The 17408-nt window shown below is 55.5% G+C and overlaps 5 protein-coding genes across 5 annotated transcripts; 4 read left to right on the top strand and 1 right to left on the bottom strand.

Annotated features, from left to right (window-relative positions):
- Positions 1–347: 347 nt before the first annotated feature.
- Positions 348–2938, top strand: PG986_001273 (uncharacterized protein; the record flags this gene model as incomplete). Its single annotated transcript, XM_066837495.1, has 2 exons — positions 348–498; positions 564–2938. The coding sequence occupies 2 exons, from the start codon at positions 348–350 to the stop codon at positions 2936–2938; spliced, it is 2526 nt and encodes an 841-aa protein (XP_066706388.1).
- An 847-nt stretch (positions 2939–3785) lies between these two features.
- Positions 3786–4742, top strand: PG986_001272 (uncharacterized protein; the record flags this gene model as incomplete). The annotated part of the gene is made up of 3 exons (XM_066837494.1): positions 3786–4178; positions 4266–4396; positions 4451–4742. 3 exons carry the CDS (start codon positions 3786–3788, stop codon positions 4740–4742), a joined length of 816 nt encoding a protein of 271 aa, XP_066706387.1.
- Positions 4743–6919: 2177 nt separating this feature from the next.
- PG986_001271 (uncharacterized protein) lies at positions 6920–8694 on the top strand (the record flags this gene model as incomplete). The annotated part of the gene is made up of 4 exons (XM_066837493.1): positions 6920–7129; positions 7189–7869; positions 7919–8332; positions 8389–8694. The coding sequence occupies 4 exons, from the start codon at positions 6920–6922 to the stop codon at positions 8692–8694; spliced, it is 1611 nt and encodes a 536-aa protein (XP_066706386.1).
- A 1648-nt stretch (positions 8695–10342) lies between these two features.
- On the bottom strand, positions 10343–12069 carry PG986_001270 (uncharacterized protein; the record flags this gene model as incomplete). The annotated part of the gene is made up of 6 exons (XM_066837492.1): positions 10343–10811; positions 10905–10946; positions 10978–11349; positions 11444–11475; positions 11741–11760; positions 11862–12069. The coding sequence occupies 6 exons, from the start codon at positions 12067–12069 to the stop codon at positions 10343–10345; spliced, it is 1143 nt and encodes a 380-aa protein (XP_066706385.1).
- Positions 12070–13788: 1719 nt separating this feature from the next.
- On the top strand, positions 13789–15837 carry PG986_001269 (uncharacterized protein; the record flags this gene model as incomplete). The annotated part of the gene is made up of 7 exons (XM_066837491.1): positions 13789–13851; positions 13914–14145; positions 14218–14244; positions 14311–14424; positions 14556–14679; positions 14769–15182; positions 15324–15837. 7 exons carry the CDS (start codon positions 13789–13791, stop codon positions 15835–15837), a joined length of 1488 nt encoding a protein of 495 aa, XP_066706384.1.
- Between the last annotated feature and the right edge of the window lie 1571 nt (positions 15838–17408).

Below are 17408 nucleotides of genomic sequence, written 5' to 3'. Positions count from 1 at the left end.
AACAACGAGCAAGCCTTGTAACAACAGCCCGAGCAGCTGTCTGCAGGTATGTGCCATTAATCAATTGTTGTTGCCTACCCCACACCCCGATACCGACACCGACAGACAGGCTCTCTCAACACCGACTTGGACGGGTTGTTGAGCGATTGAGTGCGTTGCGTGCCTGAGAAGCGAATCCACTGCATAACCTACTACCTGCCTACCTGGACACGCACCTAACCACGCATTCCCAATTCTCCAGGCATAAGGCATAATAATTTCGAGTCAGCATTCCGCATTCTCCGGAGAGCAGGCTCACTTAGCACCATACCCACGTTGACGCCTACCATCTCATCGCCGCCGCCGCTATGGCGCCGACCGATGCGCTGTCGGCGCCGGGAGCGGTTGCTTACTCCTCGGACAAGATGTCTGTCGGCGACGGGACCTGGGACTTCACCAAGAATGACTTCCTACTCCCCAACCTGCAGGGCATGCCGTTCGACATGATGCAATACAATGGTAAGAACTTGCTCCACCCGGCCACGCATATAAGCATATTGGCTCACTTAACACCGCTATACTAGGCATGGGCAATCGCTTTTCCACAGTGAAACAGTATCACAGCCTGATCCTGGCGCATGGGGTGATCGCTGCCATCGTTTTCCTCTTCATCGTGCCCATTGGCGTCATGATGGCCCGTTTTCACAGAGGGGCGCCTGGTGCCAATATCCGATATCACGCCTATCTGCAGATATTCGCCATTCTCCTGGCCACCGTTGTTTTTGTCACTGGTTGGTTTGCCGTTGGGCCGAACCGCAGCTTGACCAATCCGCATCATGGCATCGGCGTCGCCATCTACACCATGATCTTGGTCCAAGCTGTCGGCGGCCGTCTTGTCAGGAGCATTCGAAAGCACTCGCTACGGCTCATGCTCCATCGCTGGATTGGACGCATCGTCACCATCCTCGGCATGATCCAAATTCCGCTTGGCCTCACGCTATATGGCTCGCCCAAGGTTACCTTCATCTTGTACTCGATCTGGATGGCCATTCTGTTGCTCACGTACTTTGTCTTGAGCTACCGCCACGAGGGGGATTGGGACGAAAGGACCGTCTATGGTGGGAGATCGGAAGTTGGCACCGGCAGGAGCAGGAGCAGGTATACTGCCTCGGACGTTACCGAAAAGAAAGAACATGGATGGCTGGGCCCCTTGGCAGCTGGCGCTGGCATCTTTGCTCTCCTGAAGGGACGAAAGGACAAGAAAGAGCGAGAACGGAGCCTGAGCAGATCTCGTTCGAGAAGCCGAAGCCGAGGCCCTGAGGTCATCCCATCAAGACGAGGGTCGAGCTATGTCGATGAAAAATTCACAGAAAAGCGCGAGGCACCGCGCGGCGGCGGGTTCATGGACAAGCTGATCGGCGCTGCTGGTGTTGTGGGTGCTGGCGCACTGGCCAAGCGGTTCTTGGATCGCAAAGACAGTCGCAAGCATGGAGACGAAGAATATCAGTCAGTGGCGACAGATACACCCAGAAGAAACAGGCGGCCGGCCAGATCCGAGTACACCGAAAGCGAATTCAGTGACGAGATGACCAACCTCACCCGAAGCCATCGGGGCGGTAAGCCTATTCTCCCCGGCCCTGGTAACCCGACAGCTATGGCTGCTGCCATGAGTGCCGCCGACCGCCCTGACAGACCAATTACACCACGACCGTCGCACGCACGCCCTGGCGACTCGAGACTGGACAGCACCCTGGATTCCGACTATTCATCTTACGTTAGTCCGTCGCGACGAGCACGAGAGGAGCGCGATACTGGCGACAGTGCTGGAAAGGGCCTGCTGGCGGGACTTGGCCTGGGCTGGTTCACAAAGAAACTGAAGGATAGGAGGGAGGCCAAAGCAGATGCAGACCGCCTTCGTTATGAAGAAGAACGGAGAGACGGTCGCCATGGCTCCAAGTATACTGGGGATGGCTACGACTCGCCTGGCAGAAACCCCCCGCGCCGGTATACTGCACCCGCTGGCACGAACACTACCATGTCTGGCGACTCCGATTTCTCGTCAGCTGTTGAGTCGCGCCCGACTGTAATTGGACACGGAGGCCCGCCGATGCCACCTCTGGGCCCAGTAGGTGGCGCAGCCGCAGCTCCTGTCGCACCACACTACAAGTCCCGTTCCCGATCCCATTCGAGAGGTCCACCCCCCATGCCGGTAGATATGCCGCCTCTCCCACCTGATCCTCACGGTGTTCTTCATCGGGATGAGTCTGTCAATGACGGGTACGTGTCAGCGAGTGGAAGACCCCAGAGGCGTGACTCCCGCCGCCGAAGGGACGGAAGCGCTGCAGCTGCGGCCGCCGCCGCATCGGCAAGTCTTTTGGCATCCGAGGTGGACGACCGACGACGTCGCGATCACAGCCGAACACGCGCTGGCAGTCAGCCCGTCAGTGTCAAGGTCAAGTACCACGACGACCATGACCGCAACGTCACATTGCGTCGGTTGACCGAGGAGGAGGCAGCACGGGAGCAGCGGAACCGCAGATCTAATTCGATCAGCAGCGCATCAGGTGGTGAAGGTAGCAGTCGACGACGCTACCGCAGGGACTCAAGTGCGAACCGGACAGTCACAGACCTGCATTCCGGGAGACACGGGGATGATCCCTTGTCGGCTCCAACTCCTGCCTTCGCAGGCGGCAAGCGAGCGAAGGACTCGGCCTACTACTCTGGGCCGGACCACCCTCCACCAGCTCCTCCCACAGGCCCTCCTCCCATGACGCCCCTCCATAATAACAACACTGTCTCTAGTATCGGCAGTCATGGCACGTGGAGCGCAATGAGCCCCTCGCCCGGCGGACCCGGCGGAACCGGGGCTTCCAACACCACATCGGCAGCGGATAGGCGTAGGCAGAGAAGGATGGAGAGGAGGACCGGGCGGCCGTCGGGTACCGTTGAGTTCGACTAATAGCCTAGGCTGTCGTTAATTTTTTTGAATTCGATACAACAGATCAGAAGGATGGCATCATTGCTAGGCGTTTGATATGGGCGTTGGATTGCATTGATGCAGCATTTTCCGGTTGTAGATGAGCAACCTAGCACCTTTCTCATCATCTGTTGGATTTGTTTACCTTAATGACGCACGCAATAAAAAGAGGGTTTATGGGAATTATGTAGATACGACGGCTCCGAGGCGGGAATTGTTGATTTGGAGGCCAGGCTGGATTTATTGTACTGTATTAGATATGATCAAACTGCCAATACGAATGTTCTGCTCTTCATGAATCGGTTCCGTTGCGTCCCACGTGCCAAATATGTCAGGGACTGTAACAATGTCGAGTTTCTCGATGCCAGAATATTTACTGTCTGAACCAGGCCGGGCCGCGCACAGGAGCCAGAAACTGGCACAGGGAACCTTGGAACCAAAGACGCTGAGATAAGTAGGTCCAGTCGGCCATGCAGGTACGCAGGCTAAGAGGTATGTATGTAAGGCATCGTTGATGCATGTAGGTCTATAAACTAGCCCAGATCGTTCCCGGTTCAAGGGTCGGTCTGCACAGTAGTAATCGTCGGCAGCCCAGTGGGGCCCAGCTCTCTGGGGAGGCGGAGGAGAAAGTATACCTAAGATTTATCGATAAGCGCAGGAACGCGAACAAGCGAACAACTCAACGCGTCCATCGTTCAACAACCATTTCAAAAAGAACACCAATCTGACTCACTGAAGGGACAGTTGTGGCCCTGCGCTGTTGGACTCGCAAAGACTATCGGCACACAACTGCTTGACTGCTTTGCGCGCCGCGCAACCAGCACTCGACATGGAGTCCGATCAGCAACAAGAACAAGCCGCGACGGCAGCACCACAGTCCACCGCAACATCCCAGCAATCGCCAGCGCAACCAGAGCCAACATCGAACTCCACGGGCGCAACACAACAGACAGAACCGGCATCTGCTGGCTCCTCCACACAGGCACAGCGGCCTGCCGCGGCACCGGCCTCCCCACCCTTACCGACCCGACACACACCCCAAGCCCCGGGGCCCCGTGCCGCCCGCTTCCAAAAGGTCCTCGACGACTCGCTAAAACATACGCTGGGGAAGGTGACGTGGGACAACTTCGCCAGTTGCTACCCGACGATTGCGGATCGTGCGCCCGCAACGCTCAAGGCAGCACAGCGACAAATGGTGGATCGTCTAACGATGCTTTGCAAGGTATGCTCTCCCATCGTGCTCAGTCTCCCGAATACTATGCGACACTCAGCATAAGGGCCAGGCTAATGGCAACGTTTGAGAAAACAGAAAGAGTTTGACTCCATCTTGACGAGTCGAAATGTTGTCAACAAGCTTAATGAGCTTGAAGGGCTGGTGAGCGAAGCTGAGTTGCGTCGCGACGAGGCTGGACTTCCTGACCAGAACAATATCCCTACACCGTACGTTCATCTAGCTTCTATTGCTACTGGATGCTATACTAATCCCAAGAACAGGCCCCATCTCCTGCCTGCGTCAGATATCCTGGCTGCGCATCTACAGCCACACCTCGTGGCGTCCCAGTCGCAGCTCAATGCGCGGCTGCAGACAACGCAGTCACACAACGCGCGGCTCTGGGCAGACATCCAGCAGCAGCGCGCCGAGCTTTCGAGTTTGACTGGTCTGCTCGAGAAACTGGTCAAGGACCTGGAAGAAGCGGGCGGCATGCTGGACGATGCTGGCGTGCAAACCGAGATCGCGAAGGAGACGCGCGAGGTCGAAAGTGAGATGATGATGGACACATCATGACGATAAACCAGGATCCAAACCAATGTTGCCGAAGCCTATGTTCGGCAGCAACGTGCCTCCAACTACTTTCTCCGCCCTTTCCAGATACCCTCTACACGACCCGCCAGGTAGATCTGCTGTCTAGTGAAGGGACGCAAAGATATGCAAGCAGGATGTGCTGAGAGCCGTAAAAAAAACGATCCGCCGCGTCGGATGGTCGGCGCTGGACCGCGCTGTCGAGCCTCGCCTACAAGAAGTGGTCCGGGATTCCTATGCCTCGTCTCCTCGAGGAGGAGCCGTAGGGCAAGCTCTTTATGGATGCCAAACACGGGATGTACAAGATTCCACGGCCAAGGCATTGGAGTTTGACATGCAGCGCCACATGGGCTCCCAGAAGGTTTCGGTTTCGCGGCGTATCCTAATGAAGTTGGAGAAGATAGGGTGGGTGGAACCAGTCAAGCTCTGGATTAATCATGACCGGGCCGCGATACGAAGGAGACGCAGAAGTCCATAGTTGCCTTGGGAAAGGTTATCGAGGCTAACTTAGTAAGTGCTCTTGATAGTAAGTATGCAAATGCTCATGCATGAGCTTCGAGCACCCTGGAAACCCATGTATTGACAAGAGAAGGCAAATGGTGAGATAGGACGACCCTGATGGAAGCTTCGAAGAGTGGCAGATATCTCAAGACAGCATTCATTTGATTGACGGGAAGATTGAAGGGATTGGCCTAGCTAACATGGCATGAAGTGCAGTTGTTCACGTTGCCCCAAGCAGCTTGCATCAATGGCAGATATATATGACGCCAACATCTGTACCGATGTCTCGGTGTTAAATGCACAATGGATGCGGATGGGAACCGGTGTAGATCCGAGACCGGCAATATGAATTACATCCAGGGAGATGGGGGGTTGCCATCCCTGGAGAACACCAGGTGCAGGTCTTTTCACTGCTCGCTCCATGTGTTGATTTAGTATACTGGGATTTCTGGGGGGCATTAGATCGCAAAATATCCTGTTGCTCTTCTACCAAAATTAACATACAAAATTACATGTACGTAATAGAGAAGTGTAGGTTGAGTTTAGATAGCCCGTACTTTATTCATCCAATGGATGAGTGTCCACAGGCCCATCCATCATGACGTCCGCGTCCTATCAATTGGGTCGAAGATGGTAGTCCAAGTAGAGAGCAGCACATCCCTCCACGGCAATTGGGGGGGGTGGGTGCTAGGAGTGCTACTAGAGTGCCAGAGCTGGAGCTGGAGCACCTAAAAAGAGCAGTGACAGTCAGGGACCTAGACAGCGAGCGAGAGGCCTAGAGGGAGAGAGAGCGGCGAACCGGAACGAGCACGTTTCCTAATTGGACTAACTCCGGGCGTTGTCTCCAACCAGCCCGCCCGCGATCAAAATCGTTCAGTGCCAGGCCATCCCATCTTTCCCTCTCCATCCTCGACCTAGACCTGACCTTGGGTAAATTTGACGACCACCATCCTCTTGCCCTGTCTCCAGAAACTTCTGAATCGAGACGGGACAAACAAACAGCCATCCAATCAATCCCGTCCATTCTCGCCTCTCTCCCTCTCTTCCCTCTCGCCTCGCAATTTTGCGCAAAACCAGGACCATCTTCTTCCACCTCCCCCGCCTATCCCTCCGCCCAGAACTTACAGCAACAATAAGTCAAATCAGTGCGTCCATACATACAACCACACCAACAGAACACCCTCCTCGTGGCTCGCGTTCCTCCCGCAGGCGACTCCGTCAAACCTCATTTTATCTCTCATCTGTCCTCCATCATAGCCTGGTAGAATTGGTCGTTTGTCAGACGAGCCCACTCTAGCTTGCTGCTGCGCTTCCACTTAACCATCCAAAAAGTCAAAAAGGTAAGCCACCTTACACACTGTACCAAAGCTGCTGCAAATCGGAAAAAAAAATCACCAACACTTTGTCGCCGCTTCCTTCTCTTCTTCTCTCGTTCACCTTCTTGTTCTTGTTCTTTCTTCTCGCCAGGCTAGGGCTAACGAATCACCACTTTCCACAGTTCGCCCTCCACTTCGACCCCGTCAAAACTTGTCCGCGGCGCTTGCAATTCCCGATTGTGTATTTGTCGAGGCCCCAGATAACAACTGCGTACCTCCTCCCGACACTTCGCCCCCCCCACTCCTCACCACCAACACCGCCACACACACATCACCGACGCAAACATGGCAACCAACGGCAAGTCTACCTGTTTGCGAACGGGCTCGGCCTGTTCTTGTGCGCGCTTGGCTAACCAGACTGCAGGTGCTGGCTCGACTCCCGACACGTCCAACGTGTCCACCGGCAGCAACTCCAACCTGGGTAAGGATGAGGTCGCCTGGTATTTCGTCGAGCAATACTACACCACCCTAAGCAAGAGCCCCGAGAAGCTGCATGTACGTCTGGCTTGCGTGCCCCCAACTTCTGTGTGTGGCCTCCACTGACCCCATCCCAGCTCTTCTACAGCAAGCGGTCGCAACTCGTCTACGGCAAGGAGGCCGAGGTCTCCACGGTTTCGGTCGGTCGACAAGAGATCCAGGAGCGCATCAAGAGCCTTGACTTTAAGGAAGACACAAAAGTGCGCATCTCTAATGTCGACTCACAAACTTCCTTCGACAACATCGTCATCCAGGTTATCGGCGAGAGCTCAAACAAGACCGGCGAGGACCCCAAGAAGTTTGTCCAGACCTTCGTGCTGGCCCAACAACCGTCGGGCTACTTCGTCCTGAACGACATTCTCCGATACGTCGATGACGGCGCGGTCGAGGAGGAGCAGGCCGAGGAGCCCGTGGCTGCCGAGGAGGCCCCTGCCGAGCAGTCTGCGAGTGCGGTTCCCGAGACTGCCGTAGAGACCGCCGAGCCCGTCGCCCCCGAGCCGGCTGCTGAGGAGCCTGCTCCTGCTAGCTCTCTGGACCCTGCCGCTGTCGACCAGAAGCTTGAGGAGGTGAGCGCGTCCGGCAAGGATGCCAGCGTCAATGGCGATGCTGCTGTCGACCAAAGTGCCGATGCTGCACCCGCTGCAGAGACCGCCGAGAAGGCCGAGGCCTCGAAGCCTGACCCTGAGGCTCTTGCAAAGGAGGTCGAGGCAGAAACCACTCAGGAGCCTGAGAAGCCCACCGACCCCAGCCCTACCCCTGTTGCCACACGTCAAGTTGCGCCCCCTCCTGCTGCTGCTCCCCCCCAAGCCTGCCCAGCCTCCTAAGCCTATGACCTGGGCTGGCCGTATTGCTGCTGCTGCTGCCGCCAACACACCCAAGCCCGCGCTCCCCAAGACTGCGGCGCCTGCTGCCGCTGCCGCTCCTGCCCAGCCTCGCCCTGCCGCCCAGGCCGCAGCACCCGCCGCTGCTCAGGCCGCGGCAACCACTCCGGCACCCGCCCAGACGTCTGAGCCGGCCGCCGCAAAGGAGTCCACCGAATGGCAGACGGCTGGCGGCGACAACAAGCGTGCCCGCCCGCAATCTATCTCAGCCCCCCGTGCCGAGAAGGAGGGAACCCTCGGTTACGTGAAGTATGTGACCGAGAAGGTGGAGAGCGAGGATCTTAGAGCCGCTCTCGCTGCTCACGGCGAGTTGGTCTACTTCGACATCAACCGCCAAAAGGTATGCCTATCTTGAAACGTGCTTGTTGGGATAATGGACACTAATGGATCATACAGAGCTGTGCTTTTGTTGAGTTTGCCAGCCCCGCTGGTTACAACGCAGCAGCTGCTGCCAACCCTCACGTGGTCAATGGCGAGAGCATCGTCGTTGAGCCCCGGCGCCCCAAGGCCAGTGCCTATGGCGGAGCTAACTACAGCAACACTGGCCGCGGTAACGCAGCCAACCGAGGAGGCCGTGGTGGCATGGACGGAGGCCGAGCTGGAGGCCAGGGAGGACGTGGCAACTTCGGTGGCCAGAACCGTGGCCGGGGTGGTATGCCTCGTGGTGGTGCGCGCGGTGCTTCCCAGGCTGCCAATGCCTAAAATCCTTTAGGTCTGAAGGATGAGCCTGAAATGGCATGGGTATATTCAGTAAAAGCCGAGCTGTGCGACACAGCTAGGGGGTTACGCATCGAGTACGACATAATGATGGACCACAGCATTGCTTACGAGAACCGAAGAGGCGGGCTGGGGTTGAATTCAGGGGGTTGTTTCCACAAAGGTGCTCATGGAAGGACTTTGTCATATGCTTGATGTGTGTGCGTTGGTTTCGAGTTTTCGATTTGGTTTAGGGCCAAATTGACCTCTGGGATTGCAGCATGGCGACGATTGATTTTTGCTGGCGGCTAGCATTATTTGGAGGGGGATCTGTACAAACATTGATCAAAGAGGGCTGGGGAGGGAAAAGCTGAACTGATACCTCGTTATTCATTTGCATGGATGGAGTGAAAAAAATAGGAGGGGTTTGGGATTTCTACAGCGAACAAGAGAGTATAAAATACTGGCTCAAAAGTATTTTGAAACTCTTTTACCTCATGTATTAGTGTAGTGTAATGGTACAACGAAGTTAATGACAATTTGTGTAAAATACCAATGTCTAGCTGTGCCTTGCTTGCTTGTCGTATTCCAGTCCAGGTAAGGTCGCTGTCAGGAGGGGGTTGCCGTGGCTGTCTTCTTGTCATGGTGATAGGAGCACCGACTTTGACCAATGGACAACTTTCCCCATGTGTGCCATGGCATTTACTATAAATACAGGCAGCCAGAGATGGGCATGATAACCAATGGCTGCCCCCGTGTGTCTACCACCTACCTGGAACAGTTAGCTGGCGGTGTCCTATAGGCCAGCCTCGGGGGCGCCAGCTGCAGGGCCTGCATAGGGCAGTATGCAATGTCGAACGTAACACGGCAACTGACGCAAACCGGCATGTGTCAGACTGGTCATCTGATTCGGGGAATTGGAACGCTTATTCGAACGCAGAGGAGGGAGAAAGGCTACCGGCCCGTCTACGGGCATCTCCTCGGTTGCCTCGAGACGTCCCGTCCCGGCTGGCCCACGAGCATGGGTTGCCGACTCCGCATTCTTATCAGATCGGCATCTTGAGAAACCTACTACTACCTTCGTTTATCCCCTCACTTCTCTGTAGCGGCAAACCCTCCTGGCTGGTTGAGTGTTGTTCATGTTTCTTTCCCCTTGATACGAGTAAGAAGAACCCCGAAGGAAGCCAAGAAGCTTTATTACAGGGAGATAATATTGGACTCAAGAGAGGGGAGGTGGGGACTGCAGCGGATTATCCAAAGTATGTGCATATGTGTGTGCTCGTGTGCAGAAGCGCGTGGGCGTCGTGTGAGATTCGATCAGCTTGAACATGGGGTATCGATAGGGGCCATCAATGTGGCGCCCGTGATCGACAAGAGGGAGTTTCCCAAGGACTAGGAAAAGGGGGAGAGACCACATTGGGGCCGAAAGCGATGGGGTGAACAGTTGGTTTACTGTGCATTATCTGATGCATTTCGTGTCATAGCTCCCGATAGAACATGGGAATCTTCTTATAGCTTAGAGTTTCTCTTCTTTATGACATCTAATGTTGCCAGTTTTCTCTTGTCCGGAGTCTATAATCAATTCAAGTGTTGGTCGCCAGGTAGTTCTGTGAGGACAGAACTGGTAAGGGCCAGTATGCCACGCCGATTATGCTCACCATGCGCTCGTGACCTCTCTTGTCAACCTGGCATCTCCCTCGTCTTGCATATGCCTCAGGGCGTTCGCTTCGCTACCGTGCTCAGCATGGCTCGCACCGTCGCCGCCACCATCGTGGCCCGCGGAACAGGCAGTGTCATTCCCAATCTCACCAACAGCCGTCCCCGATCCCGGCGCTGACGATGTTGTCTGGCGGTGATGGTAGTTGGCCGGCCGGAAGTGGTCGCCAAGCCCGATCTCGGCAATGCTGTCGAACTCCTTGCGCGTCGAGCCCGCGCCGAACGTGCGTAGCTTGTGGCTTCCTCTGTCACTGCTGCTGCCACCGCCGCCCCCCACCCCGGTATCCCTTGCCCCGGCTCTGGCTTTGAGCTTCGTCGGTGCGACGGAGCTTGGATGTGACGTGGAGGACGAAGACGCGGAGGGGGGGAGGCAACCGCAGAGGACGATGAGGTTCGATTCGACGACCCTGTTGGGCGAAGCGCGTCAGCGGTAGCGTCAAAGAGGGGAGGGGGTGTATAAGGGTATTGTTGACAGTATACGGGGGGTGGAAAATACTTACAGCCACAGCATCGCATCAGCCATGGTCCACGGCGTGTCAGGACTAGTGATCATGGACAGCAGGCTATGCAGACGCATGACGGCGGCGGCAAAGCGTGATGGTGCCGATGCCGAACCAGGCCAGCAGCGCGGCCTTGCGCTTGGCCGACATCTGCAGGCCCAGGACGGTGGGGATGGGGTGCAGCATGAGCAGGAAGTCGGTGACGCCGCCCGCGATGGCCTGGAGCAGGTACCAGGGCGGGCGCGAGATGCAGTTGTCGCCCGTGTAGAGGCGCAGGTCCCACGCCGCCGCGACGGGGCGGCACGCGAACATGACGGCCAGCCAGACGGAGCCGAAGCACGCAATGCACAGGAAGCCCGTGAACAGGATGCCGTACCGGTACCGGCGCGCGGGCGAGAGGCGGTAGTAGAAGATGCACAGGACCAGCTTGGCCAGGACGGTTCCCCTGCTCCGTCAGCGATTTGGCTGTTTCGAGATTCGACGTGGGCTATGATGGATGGGGAAAAGGTTGGAACTGGGAAGGAACGGACAAGACTTACAGAATGGCAGTCAGGGTTAAAGCATGGATGACCTTTTACCGTCCCGTTAGTAGGCAGGTTCTAGATATCGTCTACACGCTGGAAAGGGGGTTGTCGTACTCCACTCATATAAATAGACTTATCCAGCGACTGTTCCCAGGCATGCAATCCAACAAGCCCAAGAGACCATAGATGCAGCATCATTGCTTGGGTTGCCACGAGAAATGCCTATGGATACAAGGCAAAAAGTCAGCCACCTGTGATGCCGGTTCATAAACGAGACTGGTTAGTACAACCCAGCGGAACGACGACACTTACCCAAGCAGCCACAATCAAGTCTATTGTTGAACATAGGGCAAGCAACATGTCAGCAGCTGGTGACATGGAGGTGGTCATAATATACACGCGTTGAAGATCAGGTAGCCCGCCGATCACGTACAGTCGTCGACGAGGAATTTCCCCATCACAAACAGAGAAGTGTAGATTCTCTGTGCTAGAAATAGTGTGGCGATGGGGAACTCGGTCCCAAAGGCCAGAAACACGTTTGTCTTGGTGCTCTCGTCTCGGTACGGGTGGGTGAAGTTGACTACCCAGCCTTCCGGGGGTGGAAGGAGCACTTCGGTGCCGTTGATGACGGGGAAAGCCATATTGTCTTCGTCTCACGCGCGCGTGTTTAAAGATGCCCTTAAGGTGATGACAGGAATAGCAATGGCATAGCCTACGGATGTCCCGAGGAAACATGAGAGCCAAAGGCTTTTCAATGTCGGCAAAGAAGATTACTCTATATACCGAGGAAGCGCTCTAGGGGTCGAAACATGATTCTCCGAGTTTTTCCATTGCATTGTGTAACAGAAAATCATAATCTAGCCATGGTCTAAAGCACCGGCCAGTAGAGACCCTTCCACGGCTACCGACACTTGCTCGATTGCCTGTAGAGGAGGAGGAGTCTATACCCTACTACCTCTGAGTGCTGATCCATAACACGGTCAAAGTGCCGTTCTGAGCTGGAAGCATGTTCCCTGTCCGTGGCATTGATACCAACTCTGAACCCCCGCATCCAAGCAAGCGCAACGGCGGTAAGCTTGGAGCCACCTACATACTTAGCATATCTGAGTTTTGTTCCTCCAGGGTTCTTCTGGGGTCTGGGGAAACGTCCCCCGCCGATATTGTCCTCCCCCCTCCCTGAAATCATGAACCAGCGAGATCCGGTGCCCGGCCGCGGCCCGCATAGGAAGCCCCTGTCCATGCATGGGCTGAAATAGCACACCGTCCAATAGTGCCGCTGCCAATGGAAATCCAGACGACGAGGCGTTCGGATGTTACACGCAACGGGGAAGAAAAAGAAGAAAAGAACGAACCCAAAACCAGTCTCAGGGGGAGAGCCAAGGACCCTATCTTTACTTCAGGGTATATAATCGGTAGTATAGACAACGGGCACTAACGGGTTCGGCGCATATTGTCAGCAATCGCATGATTCTACCCCAGCCACAACGATAATAGCGGACAGGCGAGTTGCCTTTCGATATCATGGACGCTTCTTCGACCACATGACGAATCGATGCGTAGAGAAGGGGAAGCGGGCTGGAGATCTGGTATCAGCCGCCATCATCATCGAGCTGAAGAACGAGTACGTACTCCACCAGAAGATCGAGTTCAGTTTTGTAAGCTTGGTGTCTCCTTGCGCGCGTGTGAGAGAGTGTGCAGCCCAGGAGAGATTCTCGTTAACGAACAGTGGTGGATACCAACCACGCCGCAATCCCCCCTCTACTCCCATTATTTGCTCCTTCCGCACCCCATGTCAACGTGGGGGTGTGAACACCACCGCCTCTCGCTACCCGTTCAGCTAGGCAGTCACCCGATTGGGGAGCGCTCCAGTTTAGACGGAGACGGGGGGGGGGCAACGGGTTTCTTCAGCTGCATGATACATGTATGTATATGGCGATAGGAGGGGGTCGGCCAGGTGGAGGGCTACCGAAGGAATGGCTAATAAAAGCTTGCAGTCCAGCGTCCCATCGAAGGAACAAACCAATATCATCATCCAAGTCTATTTTCTCTGCATTGCAGCGCGAGTGGGTGGTTGCGTTACACTGCTCGTCCTATGCATACACGATATAGATAACTTATAAGACCTGCTGCACCAGTCAGTCAGTTGGTTGGTTGGCCCTTTTCGTCGTTCCAAAGTCCTGCAGAGCCTTTACCCGACCAGACGGATCAGCACTTGGCACGACCTATCACATCCGGAAGTCATTCCGCTTGCCGGTACACCCCTCCCCTCGTCAGTGATGAGGCATACCTCATTTAAGAACCTGGCATCTGCCGTTCTAAATGTAGCAGCAGCTGTGGTAGCCTTCACACCGCATACCAACATGACGTGCTCTCAACTGCCAGCCAATGAAGCAACCGGTGCTGTCCCGGGTACCGACTCGACGGTTCGTATCTTCTTACCCCGCCCCCTTGGACGTGTTTGCTTCACCTACTGATCTACCAGCAGTGTAACCTGCTCGAGGCCGCTGGCTTCCAGGTCCTTCGACCCAACACTGCAGAATGCAATGTACGCGAGGCCGAGTACTACTCGGCATCGGCGCAGTTGAGCCCGTCATGCATCGTCCAACCCAAGATAGCCCAGGAGGTCTCCAAGTTAATGAAACTCCTGGTCACCAACACTACCTCCAACTGGGCTGTCCGCTGCGGTGGCCATACTGCCTGGGGCCCGGCAGCTGATAGTAAGATCGCGAGCACCGCCTGACTGAGGTAATCAACGTACCGATAAACTGACAAGTAGCCTTGACCTAAAGTCCACAATGGTGTCACGATCGATCTTGGTAGGTCTGCCATTCTTCCGACGGTTCACTATTACGCAACATCGTGTTACTGACAAAGTTTCTCAGGGCTGATGAACCGAACCGAGTATGACGCAGAAACGCAAACTGCCAAGATCCAAGGTGGCTCGCTTTGGAAAGATGTATATAGCATACTTGAACCGTACGGAGCGAGTGTTCCCGGTAAGCAGCCTTCGGTGTTCGATCCATCCTGCATTAATGTGTCTCGGGAGGTATTGTATAGTTCCCTGGGAACCCCCTCAGACATGTAGCATGTTTCTTGAACCAACAATACTAAGAACGAGAGTCTATAGGCGGGCGCACCTCGACGGTCGGTGTAGGCAGCTTCATCCTCGGAGGCGGGAATAACTTCTACAGCGGCCGTGTCGGCTTTGCTTGCGATAATGTCGTCAATTACGAAATCGTCCTTGCCAATGGGTCAGTTCTCTAGCAGTCCAAAACCCGAAGCGGGTACTTTGTGTTGCAGTATTGTTAGCTGACGCCCTGATTTCCCTGTTCGCGAATAGAGATTTGATCAATGCCAATGCCAACGAGAACGCCGACTTGTGGAAGGCCCTCAAAGGCGGCTCCTCCAACTTCGGTATCGTCACACGCTTCGACATGCGCGCCTTTGCTGCGGGCGACTTGTACGGGGGCCTCATTACGCACCCGCTCAGCGCGACGGACCGGATCATCAGCGCATTCTCGCACTTCGTTGACGGCGCGGCGGACTACGACGCGGGATCCGCCTTCACCTTCTGGTCGTATATCCGTGGCGCCTCCGAGTCTGTCATCATCTCGGCATTGCACGACGCCACCGGGACGGCCGATGCGCCCGCCTTCGCCGAGTACGCGGCAATCGAGCCGCGACTTTCATCGAGCCTGCGGAAGGACAGTCATCTGAATATGACTATCGAGCTGAACTTCGAGAAAGGGTTTCGGTATGGCTTCCTCCCTACAGATTCAATGTTCCTTCCTAGTGGAACAAGGACCATACCTCTCCCCTTTCCCATATTTCCACACAAGCCCTGCGTACCGTCGGCTTCATGAGACCGGATCTATTGCTGACCAATCCGCTATAGTAACGTCTGGTTCACTCAAACCGTGGTGAATGACCCGGCGATCCTTAAATTTATAATCGAACAGCACAACGCCTTCGTGGAGTCCTGGAAGGCCGAAGTGGGCAACGACACCTTTAGCCTGTATACGCCGTTCCAGCCACTGCCAGCGGTCCTCTTCGCGCACGGCGCCGCGCAAGGAGGCGGCAACGTGCTGGGAATGAACGCGACGAGCATGCGGGGCCGCAACTGCGTGCTGCACCAGGCCTTCCTGGTGTTCGAGGGCGGGCCGGAGCTCGAGGCCGAGGCGCGGCGGCGGATGACGGGCTACCGCGAGGCCGTCAAGCGGGAGAGCGTGCGCACGGGGACCGACGTCGCGTTCGAGTACCTCAACTACGCCGACAAGGCGCAGGACCCGCTGCGGTCGTACGGCGTCGACAACGTCGCGTTCCTGCGGAGCGTCGCGGCCAAGTACGACCCTGAGGGAACCCTCCGGAGACGCATGCCGGGCGGGTTCAAGCTACCAGAGGAGGAGTGAATTTGGGGCGGTTGAGGACTGAGGCTCTTCTTAGTGCAAATCCCTACATAGTCGCAATTCCGAGAATAGTCGTCCGTCGGAGGAGACCGGTGGACAATGACTCGAATCCCTGTCCCGAACCCCTGTCTGTAGAATGATAATTTAGCCATGGTATAGGGCGCAAAAGATAGGGACCTGCCGCACGAGATGATTTGCAGGATTGATACTCGACCGCTCAAGCTGTTTGACCATACTCGCTACCGTCATTTATCCCTAATTTACTCAACTCCGTGTTTTTGCTGGGGCTGTGCCCATGATGTCTCGCAGTAGCGCGGATGCCACTCGACTTGATGGGCAGACGAAGGAGTTGACTGAGTCGAAGCAGGGCTCTATCCGCACGCATGTTCCGCAGCGGATCGTACTGATGTCCTGCGGCGTCAAGGAAAGCCAGTAGCAAAGACTTCGATCGGCCTTTAGAGCAAATGCGAGCACTCGAACGGGCTCCACGAGTTCCAACCTGTTCCGAGGCGTACTTCATTCTTACAAAGCGGTAGAAGGTGGCTGTGCAGGTAGGCAACTGTGAAGCATCAACGCTACTCTTTCATGCAAAAGCGTCGTAGAACGCGATGGCCACAACATGCGCCCCTTATAAGCAGCATAAGTACAGCAGCCAGCAGCTAAATAGTATGCTCGCGCGCAGGGGTTAGTTGGATCAAAGATGGGATGTTGGTAATCTGGGTCAAGTGGTCAAGATGTTGCCTGCCATAAGCTGATCGATGGATTTTCCCGCGCCCTGCATTGATCTTCAAACCTGGTAAGGGACGCCAAACCAGAGCCTGCAACGGCTTGATAGACAATGAGGCGATGCCCATTCGGAGTGGTTCACTAATGCCCGTGATATGGATGGTGGATGGCATTATCGATACTGGTGTCGTCCAGACCCAGACTGCCGGACTTCTCCACACATTGCAACTTGGCGTTGCAACGTCGTGGTGCGGCCCTGCTGGTATTCCAACCTAGATTTAGGAGGCCATTGAAGATCAACAGGTCGACGATACCACTCCAGGGCCTATGAGTTTCAGATGACAGTCAACGGCATACTGCCATTGGATCGGGGAGTTGCTGGCGGGGGATCTCTGACTCAATCTCGAGTTCTTCCAAGCATGTACTCTATACATACTTCGTAAGAGTCGCAACCTGCGGGGCGACCCGGTTCCTGGTATTATATGGTTCACCGTCTGGCGATGTGGATGATGTGCCAAAGGAGGAGCCGAGTGATTGACAGTTGGAGAAGCCTTGACAGACCTGCGTAACCTGGTTTCGATTGGTACAACTGTAACAGGTGAAGCTTCAAGTAGCATGGAATGAGGGGAATGGTGAATGTCGAGAGCGAACCCTCTTCTCCCACGATCCGCCGCATGACACACGACGAGGATAGCCATGTGAAAGTATCCTTTTCCTTGCCTGGCGTTGTTACTTTGGCAGGCTGTGGTGCTGGTTGCATTACGGCAGTGCCATCTGCTCTTGGCCTGCCGAGGAGTCCTGGGAATTCCCGCGCACCATCGCATTGAGGGGAACTTGTCGAGGGAAAC

This window comes from Apiospora aurea (assembly GCF_038362705.1).
Source record: "Apiospora aurea strain CBS 24483 chromosome Unknown utg000001l_segment0_segment0, whole genome shotgun sequence".
In the NCBI taxonomy this organism is placed as follows: domain Eukaryota; kingdom Fungi; phylum Ascomycota; class Sordariomycetes; order Amphisphaeriales; family Apiosporaceae; genus Apiospora; species Apiospora aurea.
This window is presented reverse-complemented; position numbering and strand designations above follow the sequence as displayed.